The sequence below is a fragment of the Marmota flaviventris genome, chromosome 11 (assembly GCF_047511675.1).
Source record: "Marmota flaviventris isolate mMarFla1 chromosome 11, mMarFla1.hap1, whole genome shotgun sequence".
Classification (NCBI taxonomy): Eukaryota; Metazoa; Chordata; class Mammalia; order Rodentia; family Sciuridae; genus Marmota; species Marmota flaviventris.
In genome coordinates, this window is record NC_092508.1 from 85,720,652 (window position 1) to 85,733,318 (window position 12,667).

Consider the following 12,667-nt stretch of genomic DNA (forward strand, 5'->3'; position numbering starts at 1 on the left):
TAATTTCCTGTTATCCCTAATTTTTCTAGTGTTTTGAACATAAAGAGATGCTGTATTTTGTTAAATGCTTTTTCAGCATCAATCGAGATGATCATATGGTTCTTATCTTTAAGTCTATTGATGTGGTGAATTACATTTATTGATTTCCGTATATTGAACCAGCCTTGCATCCCAGGGATGAATCCCACTTGGTCATGGTGCACGAAGATAGTGGGTCTTGATCACTAAAACAGGTTAAGTAAAGGTGAGGAACAGAGAGCCTGCATGGGAACAGAGAAGAAATAAGAAGCAGCCTATAGTTTATGAAGTTCTACCTTCAACTGATACTTACGCAGAATCACAAAGCCTCTGTGATGGAAATCTCAGAGTGACTCTATGAGGTGGTGGCAGAGATTAGAGAGAGAGCTGTAAGAGAGAGTTATTCTCAAGACAAAATACATGTATGAAGATTTGAATTTGGGGCCAACATACTTTATATACAAACAGAGATATGAAAAATTATGGTAGTTATGTGTATTAAGAATTATAATGCAAAAAACAAGATTACATATATAATGGCATAAATTGGTGTGAACATACTATATGTACACAGATACAAAACAAATGTGCTCTATATGTGTAATAAGGATTGTAATGCAAAAAAATAAATGAAATAAATAATAATTAAAAAAAGAAAACAGGGAAGAATTTGGTACATGGATGGCTACAGAGAAATAAAGAAAAATCAGCTTCTTTGCAAAGTCAGTGAGCTCAGTTTGTTGGAACCCAATTTGGGGTGTCTGTGAAGGGCTGAGGAGAGGCTGGAGGACAGACCTGACAGATACTTCTGAGTCTGTTGAAACCTCAGTAAACTTTAGTCTACAGAGAATACTAGGTTTTCCCTCCAAGAACCATGTTATCACAGTCTCCGCTCTCACCTACCACACATTGGCATTGAGCTATTTAGAGCTAGATGGAAGTTAAAGTTGGGTGCAGAGCAGTAGGGGTACAAGTACCTCTCAGTAGTGACAAGTCCAGTCTTGTTCCTCACTTAGGCTTCACTTCAACACACCCAGTGAGCTCTGTGGAAGGGGGATGCCATAGTGAGCAGGACTCAATTTCCCTCTGGGGCTCTGTCTTAGGAGACGTACAGCTAGGATACTGTGGACTGCTGTGGAAGGGACATCATCTTGTCTTTGTACATACTTCCATTACTCCTAGTCTCAGCTGAGGCTCCTTTCTGTCTTAGCCACTGGTTCATCTCTGCAATTTCAAAGATGAATCAATGCACCATGGCCACCAGAGAGCCCGTAGCTTTCCAGGTTGTGCCTGGAGAAGGCCACTTCACTAATCTTGACTCCAAAAATTTCCTAACAAACCATTCTGTGTGACTTCTGCCATTCCCCTCACTCCTCTGGCTTATTTAACAAATTATGTATACTGTATCTTAAGTATTATTCTAAGCTATTTGCAAATATTAACTCTTTAATTCTCCATAATAGCCCTGCTTAGTGTTACTATCTCCATTCTCCTCTACTCAGAGAAACTGAGGCACAGGGAGACCAAGCAAGGTCATACCTTCAAGCATTGCTTGTACCACTGTGCTGTGCTGCTTATTTGTGTTCCTGTCTTCTGATTTAATTGTCCATCTAACTTTGAACATTATTGTCCCCAGCTGACCATCCATCAGTCCTCATCTCTTATCCTGCCCTTCCACAATCAGGGTTACCTGGGAAGCGTATGATTTGTGCTATTGTCTCTCCTTGGTGCAGTGTTAGCAAGTCTACTATCTAGATCAGAAAACGAACATCTTCACTGTGTGATACCAGCTGGAAGAATTACTCTTAGCACTGGTAATATTTGTAGGGAAGTAGTTTCCTAATAAATACTTTTTAAATTGCAATTATTATTCTATGAATAGCTACCATTGATTAAAAGCTCACTCCTTACCTGATCCTTTGTCTTTTTATTATATGAAATGTTCAGGATAATCTCAATGAGATAGAAATTGTTATTCCATTTTATAGGTAGACAAACTGAGACTCTGAAAGCTTAAGTCACTGTGATTAACTGCCTCTTAGTGTTCAGTTTTTCTTTTTCACACACAGCCTTAATGAATTAGAGGGCCAAGAAAGGTGGAATTTATGACAATGGCACCATTAATTACTCTTTATCCAACTTCATTCTCCTTCCCTCTCCACAGAGCTTCTTGGGTGGAGGGGTGTGGATAACAATGCTGGGTGGTAGCAAGCTTTACGACCCTTTTTGGTGATGCAAATAATCAGCATTAAATTTCTTTTGAAAATTCTAAGACCATAATATAGCAACTCTGTGGTATCTTCATACTGTCAGTTATTTGCAAGTAAAAATTACATTATAAGGTATTGTAATCCTTTTCCTGGAAAGTGTAGCAGAATTAAGATAATCAATTATAATTCTTCATTCTACAATTTACAATTCTTTTTGTGTCATTCCTGCATTTTGCAAAAGAGGAATGAGATCAAGGAGCGTGACTGTTCAGAGCCTCACATTTAGGATGAAATAGTGAATAAAGTAGACAGGTTCTGTGATGCTTGGAACTTGTAGTTCAATGCTTTATTCATAACTTACTAGAACATTTCTTGAAAATGTTAGAACATTTTTAAGCATTTGCAGGTAAATGGATGGAGTTGGAGAAGATAATGCTAAGTTAGCCAATCCCAAAAAAACAAATGGCGAATATTTTCTTTGATATATAAGGTGACTGACTCATACTGGGGTAGGGAGGGAGAGCATGGGAGGAAAATAAGAACTCTAGATAGGGCAGAGGGGTGGGAAGGGAAGGGAGGGGACAGGGGGTTAGCAATGATGGTGGAATGTGATGGACATCATTATCCAAAGTAATGTATAAAGACATGAATTGGTGTGAACATACTTTATATACAAACAGAGATATGAAAAATAGTGCTCTGTGTGTAATAAGAATTATAATGCATTCCGCTGTCATGTATTTAAAAAATAAAATCAATTTTTAAAATGAATGTAAAATATGAGACATATATACAGACACATATGTTCTCTAACCCCAGTTATGAGTTTTCCTTAATGAAAAGGCATCAGAAACAAGGGGAGCCATATCCAAATGGGCTAGCAGTCCGGAACATAGGATAGGTGTGCTCTACACAGTAGGTCTCAATAAATATTTGTTGAATAGAAAAAAAAGAACTAACATTACCTGAGCATTGATGTGATGAGCACCATTCTAAACCTTTCCTGCTTTGTTTATTCTTCACAATATCCTTATAAACTGGACACTGTTGGAATTGCCATTTTACAGCTGAGTAAAGTAAAGCACAGAGGCAGTTTTGCCTGAAACCACCCACCCAGTCATTTTGGAAGCCACAGTTCAAACCTTGTTTGCTCCAAGGCCAATGGTCAACTGTACACTAATGGAAATTTACAGAAACATCCCCAGTTTATAGGTAAGAAAGCAAGAGGTGATAGTAGGAAATTCCTGGTAAATCATGTGAATCATTTCCATTTTCTCTAATAATCCTTTTGCAAATGGAAAGCTAAAAGAAAACCAAACACTTTAAATCTGTTTCCCAAATATCTCCCTGCTCCCTCAGATATTAGAATGAATTCCTCCTTTCTTTTTAGTCTTTATCATGAGAAAAATATCAAAACCAATATGAAGTGGGAAACTATCCCCAAATAATACTTGTCATATATTTAGTGATCGGTAAATATTATTTGAATATTTGAATGAAGGAGTCTGTCATAATAGAATAGTAAAATTTGGATACTTTATCAGACACATAGGAACTTACATTCAAACAATTTCCAGGGGCTGGGGTTGTGGTTCAGTGGTAGAGTGCTCGCCTAGCATGTGTGAGACACTGGGTTCAAACCTCAGCACCACATTAAAAATGAAATATATATTATGTAAAAAAAAAATTTCCAAATCCTAAACAGTTAATGTATAAAAATAGAGACTTTTTCAGAATAAAACCCTAAGACTAAGAAAGTTCTAGGTGACTTTATATATTATATTTTCTGTTTTTAATATAAGTGATTTTGATTTAATATAAATCCTTTTTTTTTTCTTGTTCTCATCTTTCAGCTCTTCAATCAGCCTGAATAAGCAAGGCTATGCTAAAGTAACAGAGATATCTCAGGGGCTTCAAACACATAGACTTATTTCTTGCTCACACTATATATTTATAACAGATGAGCAGGACTATTCTGCTCATTATGGTCACTTAGGGCCCCAAACTGATGGAAAGACTCAGCAACCACCAACTGGTTACCAGAAGGAAAAGAAACTTGGGAACTTGTCTTGTCAGTGGTGAAGTATTCTGTCTTAGAAATAGTGCCCAGTTCCACTCAGTTCATCGGTCAGCACTTCTACCAGGCACTGCCTAGTCAAAAGGAGGGCCAGGAGACACAGTCCTCCTCTGTGCCAAGAATGGAGAACAGATTTGATGACCTGCCTTATTGGCCACCAAGTTCATTTTGTATACATCATGGTCTGAGTGTTCTCAGAAAGAAAACCAAGCCTCCCCAGGATTTCTCTCTTAAATCTGAGTGAGACAATCCCAGCTGAATAAGAGCTTTACAAATGTTGAGAGTATTGCCTGCAATCTTCTTGCTGGGAACAACCCAGCTGGTTCTGAAGACACATCTAGCGATTGTGTCCTGCCAGGCAGACAACATGAAATGAAAATGGTCTCTGAAATGGAGTTAATTGTCACTTATAGATGAATTGGCATTTTGAAAAGTTCATCGTGTTAGTCAACCAGAAGTGGCACCCCTCTTCCCGTTGGGTATATTTGGCAGTATCCAGAGACATGTTTGGTTTCACAATTGTTGTGCTCCTGACATCTCGTAGGTAGATAGAAATGTTGCTGAACCTCTGACAAAGCACAGGAAAGCCTCCACAGCAAAGACATGTCCAACCTAAAATTTTAGTAGTGTCAGGATTGAGAAACTGGAATGGAAGTCAACAAATGAGGTTGGGAGCTGAGTCCTGTAACTTTCTTGGTTAACCTTAGTTAATCCATCTGTGCAGTGAAAAGCCTAGGAGGAAATGGGAAAGGGAAATAATAATAAAATCTATCCACTTTAGTGAGTTACAATGAGGATTTCAGCATTAGACAATTTGGAGGAAAGTGCTTTCTAAACTACTGTGCAGATTGTATTATAAGACTCATAGACTTCCCTTTGGAGTTTGTAAGTAGAGTGAGTTTTTAATGCATTTGGATTCAAAGAAGACATTAGTGATGTTGTACCTTAAAACTTCACTTTATTTTTATTCAGAAAATTGAAAGGTCATTCTGCTACATAAACCATCTGTGTCTGGCTCCATGTTACAAATGATCCAAAAAGCCTAGAAGCTCCTCAATGCAAATATTTGAGTTTTGGCCAGTTCTCACGACAAGGTCAGATTGTTAGCCCTTGAGATGATTAAAAAAAAAAAAAAAAAAAGCAAATGCTTAAGATATCAAATCACTGGAATGTGTTTGTATACTTAATAATTTCCCACAAATGGTAATTCTAAACAAAGTATTCTTTTCTGTGAACAGTCAAAGTCCCACATAAGGAATCTTCTTTTCATATTGCAGACGTGGTAGGAGAAAGGAGTTTTAGCTGTAGACATTAAGGCAGCCAGAAAGGTTGCAAAGAAAAATCCTGAACTATGATTTTGGCAGACAGAAGTTCTTCTGGTTCACCTTTAATTTAAGGTTAAGAACAGTATGTGGAAAGCTTCTGGTTAGTATCTGGCATGACAATGATGATTACTGTGATCTTGGCATATCCCCGATTCTTAGCCCTGGAGTCAAATGTTGGGTAATTATATAGTGTTTCCCTCCACTCCCACCTCCTCCTTCACTTAGCTCCCCGCTACTATCTTATTTTCAGCTGCATGGCCACACAAAGGGTGAAATTCTAGGGAGGTTCTAAGGATACAAATAACTTACATCACAGTAATTTCTTCTTCTTTTTTTTTTTTTTTTTTGGTACCAGGGATTGAACTCAGTTGCACTTGACCACTGAGCCACATCCCCAGCCCTCTTCTATATTTTATTTAGAGACAGGGTCTCAATGAGTTGCTTAGTACCTCGCTTTTGCTGAGGCTGGCTTTGAACTCAGCCGCCTGCCTCAGCCTCCCGAGCCGCTGGGATTACAGGCGTGCGCCACCACAACCAACAATCACATTAATTTAAAAGGTTTAAAATTTTACAACAAGAGGCTGAGCGTGGTGGCACATGCCTATAAACCCAGGAACTTGGGAGGCTGAGGCAGGAAGATCACAAGTAGCTATACCCTGTCTTAAAATTTAACTACAAGGGAGCCCAGTCGGAAAAAAAATATATTAATAAATTGATTAATATTGAATTATAAGATTATATGTAAGAGAAAGTAAGTGTCCTAGTGAGATTGAATAAACTCATTCTCTCCAGTCCATACTATTCCTAAAACTTATTCTCTTTCCTTGTAATTAAAAAAATTATTAATATTTGTTACACTAACACAATATTCAATGAGTTCCTCTTATGGTCTAGCATCATGGAAAGTATTATGAAAGCCAAGAGAAGAAAACATAGTTCCTCCCCTCTAGAATCTTACAGTCTGGGAAGGAAAAATGTTTATACATTAACGTTTTATTAGGATATATCCTTGTTTATATTTTAAGATTTTTAATTAGAATATTATTTGAAGGCATTATCTTATAATGTTTATGAACAGCTCTGACTGCAATAGAGTGGTTTAGCTAATCAAACAAGTCTTGATGTCTCCAATGTATAGCTGAGGAAAATGAATTATATTGGCTCCTTGGTAGAAGCACAGATGTGAGTTAGATTCTCAGTACATAGAGTCACCCTCATATGATTCCTCAAAATAAGCCTGTAGTCACTTTCCCAAGAATATTATTGCATAGGTCAGTTTCCCAGGAATCTGAAATTAAAACTGAAGTCTTCTCTTCCCCAGGCTTTTGCTAAATGAAGAAAACAACAAAACATGATGGGAAAAAGTCACGAAGACTAAGTGAAGGTAGACAGGAAAGAATAGATGCTAAAGTAGACATGCTGGTCCCTCTTAAGGGAAATAATAAATTTAACAAGATTCCAATGAGAGTGCCACAGTATTACTTCTATATCTTCACAAAGTGGCTCTGAAAAGAATTTTAAAACTAATGGCCAAATATCAAAGAAATCACTTCCCAAGGAATCATGATGGAAAACATGCCCTATCAGATTAAGGACATGTATGAGGTGACCACTTTTAAGAGTGCTTACAGATTCAGAAACATGAAAGTAGAAAAATGGAAAGAAATAGATGACTCAGAAACAAAACCAACTTATATAAATTTAATATCTGACAAACTTATGAGGACAAATTTAAGACTATGCTTATCCCAGGTCTAAAATCCGACTTTGCCCCCTTAGTGAAATACAATATTGAATAAAATTAATAATTTCCATGTAATAAAAGACAAATTATATATGTGATCTATCATATGTAAATAGATAAGAATACATTCTTTGTTTCTTATTTTAATAGATGAACATATAAGAAATGAAGCATATGTTATAAATATATAAGTAATAGCATCAAGACTTATTATTATAAGTGGTAATTTACTTAACTCTTACTCTGGGTCAAGCCAAGGCTAGGCTTTTATTCTCATATCTCATTTATCATCACAAGAGTCCCCTCAAGAGGTGTAATTATTCTCCCCTATGAGCAGATAAGAACACTAAGGCTTAAGTGAAATGACTTTCCCAAGGTCACACAGCTAGTAAACAGTAGATGTGATGATATCAGAAAAAAAGAAATGCTTAATCAGGAGAAAGATCTTTAATTTTACCAGTAAGTAAATAAATGTAATTGCCAAGAATTTATGAGAATAGTTACATTCACCAAAGCAACAGAAGTAGAAGTGAATCAATCACAGCTTGGAGGAGCCAACTTGTGAGGCAACATGTACATGTAAGAAGAAGGCAATATAAATCATTTTTCCTGAGCCATAGAAGTTAACATTTTCTATGTCTCTGTAATTTCAGGTCAGAGAATGTATCCTATGGAAATCAGTCTAAGAAAGAACAGGTGACAAAAGTTGTTCTTGCCTCATTCCCTTTTCTGCTGTTCCCTATCAACTGGTCACTAAGATTCTATTCATTCTGGGTCCCATGTCTCACTCTGTTTCTGTTGCTCCAGTTCCTGCCCTTATTTTCTGGGACCTTATCTCCTACAAAGGCTTCAGATTGGTCTTCCAACCTGTGGACACTTTTATATTCAATTTACGCACCTACAGTTTTCACCATTCTTTCTAAGACCATCCAAGAAGAGACTCAAAATACTCTAGCAAGAATAAGTATCTGTCTCAGATTTTCTGTAGCAAGAGAGGTTTTTCTAAATCCAACCCCAGCTTAGTCCCTCATGAATTCCAGTTCGGTCATTGTCTGAGTACATCTGTGCACTTACCTACCTCCTTGTCTTATGTTACTCATTGCTTAATTCTTCTCCCCCTTCCCAAAAAGGCACACTCATACCCTTTTCCTACCTGGAAAAAATCCCAACCCCAGTGTTGCCTTTTGTAGTAGTCCTTCCTCTTCCCATCCCTCCATATTGCTTCATAGCACTTTTATTCATCCCACATTTGCAAAGCACGTTTCACACGGCACTGTGGTCACTTGTCAGTTGGCTGCCATAATGTGGTGATGGTGGCAATGACCAGAAGATGCTTTGTAAGTGAGGATTGCAGCGACTCAAACAGTGAGCTACACAAGAGAAATCAGCAGCACTCCTAGTTGCAGGGCTGGGCTACTCTGGCCCTGATCTCCCTGATACCCTGACCAGGGTAAGGTTCCCACCCAGTGCCTGGGCTGCTCGCTTTCCTTTTTCAGGAAAGGTTTGTTAACTCTGCCTCTGCCCTTCCCTCCCAGATGCTCAGGAGATTCCCCGGTGCAACCAACTGGTAGCAACACACTCTCATGCCTCAGCATGTCCTGTGAGAATCTGTCTTTTTTCCTGTGGTCACTCCCAGGCGTGCCATCCCCTGGCTTATTGTCTACTCCTGCAGCTTTTGTAAGTGGAATATTTATCTTTTCTACTGAAACGAGAAGATTCAGTGCAACTCTCAAGGCAAGATCATTTTTCCATCCTACCAGGGGGAAGACCATGAAGATAATATGTTCCGGAATACAACTCCCAAAACATCTCTCAAGAAATTGTTCTCAAAAGTTATAACTGTGAAAACATTACTGAAGGGGGAAAAAATGCTCTTTCATTTTCATAAGCTGTCCTCAAAGTTTATGAGAAATGTGCAGTTGGAAGAGACACACAGTGAAATCAATTGATTAATGGAAAATATCATGACATTAATAGAAAAATTAGAAATAGGAGACAGACTCTTAATTTTTTATTGATTTTTTATTGGCCCATTGTAATTATACAATAGGATTCATTATGCCATACTCATATATGCATATAACAATTTGATCAATCTCCTTCCCTAGTACCTTCCCTTTTCCTCCCTGTCTCCCTCCCTAGATCCTCTTGCTCCACTCTTCTTACCTCTACTTTTATTGTTATTTTAATGACATATATATATATGTGTGTGTGTGTGTGTGTGTGCGTGTGTGTGTGTGTGTGTGTGTGTGTACACACATATGTTTTATGGTGGCATATTCATACATGGACATAGCAGTGTTTGGTTGATTTCATTCCTCAGTATTTCCCACACCTTCTTCTCCTCCTACCCTCTTGATCCCCTCCATCTACTTTATTGGTCTCCCTTCTATAGTCATGAAGACTCTAATTTTCAAAGCCTGTAAGTACATGTATGACTTAGATATATAATGATATATAGGAGAGAGAATAGGTTCTATAGATAGGAGATCTTAGAATGTAGCTGCTATATAGTGCTTCATTATTTTACTTTCTGAGCTCCTGTAGTTGTATATGATTATGATTTGGATAGTGGTGTGTTCAAAATAATATTTTGCCCACTATGGGACTGTGGTGGTAAGCCCTCCCTGCTTTAACATTCCTGTTTCTTATGGTGCCTATCAGAACAGGAGTCTGACAGAAAGCAACACAGCAGGGATCCAACTAGTGAGCTTTTCCAGCTACATCTCCCTTTGCCTAAATTGTTTCATTTGTAAAATGGAAACCATCACACATATTTGCTGCAATGGAATGAACACTGCCCAGGAATTTATAAGGCTTGAGGTCTAGTTCCAGCTTTGCCACTGATTAGCCATGTCACCTCTTTCAGCCTTACTCCACTCATCCAAAAGAATTTAAAACTAGAAGGAGCTTTGGACATAAGGTTTCTCAACGTTTAAAATGGGCTTCATATCCCCACCTCAAAGGGGATTTCTTAGTGACACTTTCTGAAATTTTCACTATGAAAACAATGTCATAATTGTGCTTTCTCAAAATAACATCTTATTCTTTTCCATTTTGATATGAGTCTTCCCTCCCAGTTAAACCTGCATGCTCAGGTAGTTGAGACCCATTGATCTAGACCAGTCACAATTATTCTGGTCACCCTACTACATGTTTTTTTTTAATATTTTTAGTTATAGATTGACATGATACCTTTATTTTACTCATTTATTTTTATGTAGTGCTGAGGCTCAAACCCAGAGCCCAACACATACTAGGCAAGTGCTCTACCACTGCTACAGCCCCAACCCTGCTATATGTTTTTGATCCTGTCATTGCCTCTCATTCTTTCCTTACCTCTGGCTACCCCTAGCTGTCCTTTTCTTTTTTGATTGAATCCATCTTTACTTATCTCATTACTTTATAGAACTGACTAGTATTGCTTCCTGCCCATCCTGTTGGACTTTGCTAATTTAAACTTTTTAAAGTTGACCTCTATGTATCTCACCTCCTCATCTACCATCCTTGCTAGATTAAGTCAATCTCTTGGTCTGTCCTTCCCAGTGAGGCTTCAACTGCATCACTCCTTCTCCCTTATCTGCAGGAAATATGTTCCAAGACTCCCAATAGATTCTTGCAGCTGTGGATAATACCAAAATACTTATTTTACTATATTTTATCCTATACATACAGACTAAAGCAGTGTTTTCTCCATCTTAACCAAGCACTTATCACATGCCGTAGCCATAACTTATAGTTTGATGTTTGACAGCAAAACTAGTATTCTAGTCACCTATTTTGCTTCCTTGATCAAAAGGCCTGACGAGGACCAGTTTAAAGGGTGAATACTTTATTGGAGGCTCATAGTTTTGGAGGTCTGAGTTCATATATGGCTGACCCCATTGCTCTAGGCCCAAGATGAGGCAGAACATCAAGCAGAAAGATGGGGAGGAGGAAAGCAACTCCAAACATGCCAATCAGGAAGCAGAGAACTCTACTCACCACGGACACAATATATACCCCAGAGGCACGTCTCTAGTGTCCTCCCTTCTCCAGCCACATTCTACATGACTACCACCCAGTTAATTCATTCAAATGGATTAATGCATTGATTATGTTAAGGATCTTATAATCATTTCACCTCTGAACTTTCTTGCATTGTCTCACACATGGAGGACACCTTCTGTCTAAACCAGCTAGCATAAATTTCTTTTTTCTCCTTCACAATTTCATACATAGAAGATGTATTCTACATGTTAGCAACCTCAGCCTTTTTTTTTTTTTCTTTCCTTATAAACTTGAGAACATTTACATTTTCACGGCTTTTCTTTGGGATATCCAAATGGCCAGCATCACTACTTTTACACTTTGGAGCCATTATCAAGTCTAATAAGAGTTACTTGGACACAAGCCCTGGATATCAACTACAGTCAATCTGAAAAATCAAGATAGCTACTGAGTAACTAATGGATGGCATAACGCAGCATGAATACACTACCTGTCTCAGGCAGGACAGAACAGGATGACACAAGAGTTCATCATGCTTATCAGAATGGCAAATAATTTAAAATTGAGAATTGCTTATTTCTGGAATTCTCTATTTAATATTTTTAAAATATCTTTATTTTTATTCATTTTTTTTTTACAGTTGACCATGTGTAATTGAAACTGCAGAAAGTGAAACCATGGATAGGGGACTACTATATCTTTGCACCCTAACTTTAGTACTTTTTTCATATGTATCTTGGACTGTAGCGTAGAGTACACTGTATTCCCAGAAAATAGTTCATAGGTCACTACCCAGGAGCCCTCATTTTCCTATCAGCATTCCACCCATTATACCAGACTCATCTCAATCACTTTCCCTGACCTTTCAAACAAATATGATATCTCCTTTCTCTGAGTGTCCATGGATTTTGTTTATACTGAACAGTGTACTTAGAATCCTTTAATAACAAGAATGTCGTTTGACCCAAAGATCCTAATACAAAGATGTTTTCAAAATTTTGACAATGATCCAACATCCAAATACATATTTGCATTGTAGCTCAGTATATGCCTTAGTATATTTATAGTTAAAACAAAGTTTTCATAACATAATACATATTCTCATTACATTTGATGTACTCTTAATATTTCTTTTCTGTTCTATATCTAAATTGAATCCACAACCAGTAGGCACACTTATAAATAAAACAACAGATATAGCACATAGCACATAGTAGGAACACTGTTGTACATGTTCACATTGACCAGGATTTTACCAAGTTCACTATAGAAATATTACTCTTTGTGAATCTGTTCAATAAAT

The 12,667-nt window shown here is 37.6% G+C and overlaps 1 protein-coding gene across 13 annotated transcripts in view; it reads left to right on the forward strand.

Annotated features, from left to right (window-relative positions):
* Positions 1 to 12,667, forward strand: part of Gtdc1 (glycosyltransferase like domain containing 1) — a 374,674-nt gene that overhangs the window by 348,192 nt on the left and 13,815 nt on the right. For 12 of the 13 annotated variants that reach the window (XM_071619200.1, XM_071619206.1, XM_071619212.1 and 9 more), the window contains 2 exons: positions 8,028 to 8,070; positions 8,910 to 9,051. The exons of the other annotated variant lie outside the window; for it this stretch is intronic. In XM_071619200.1, the coding sequence (XP_071475301.1) occupies positions 8,028 to 8,070; positions 8,910 to 9,051 (185 nt within the window). The remainder of the gene's footprint in view (positions 1 to 8,027; positions 8,071 to 8,909; positions 9,052 to 12,667) is intronic. 13 annotated transcript variants of the gene reach the window in all.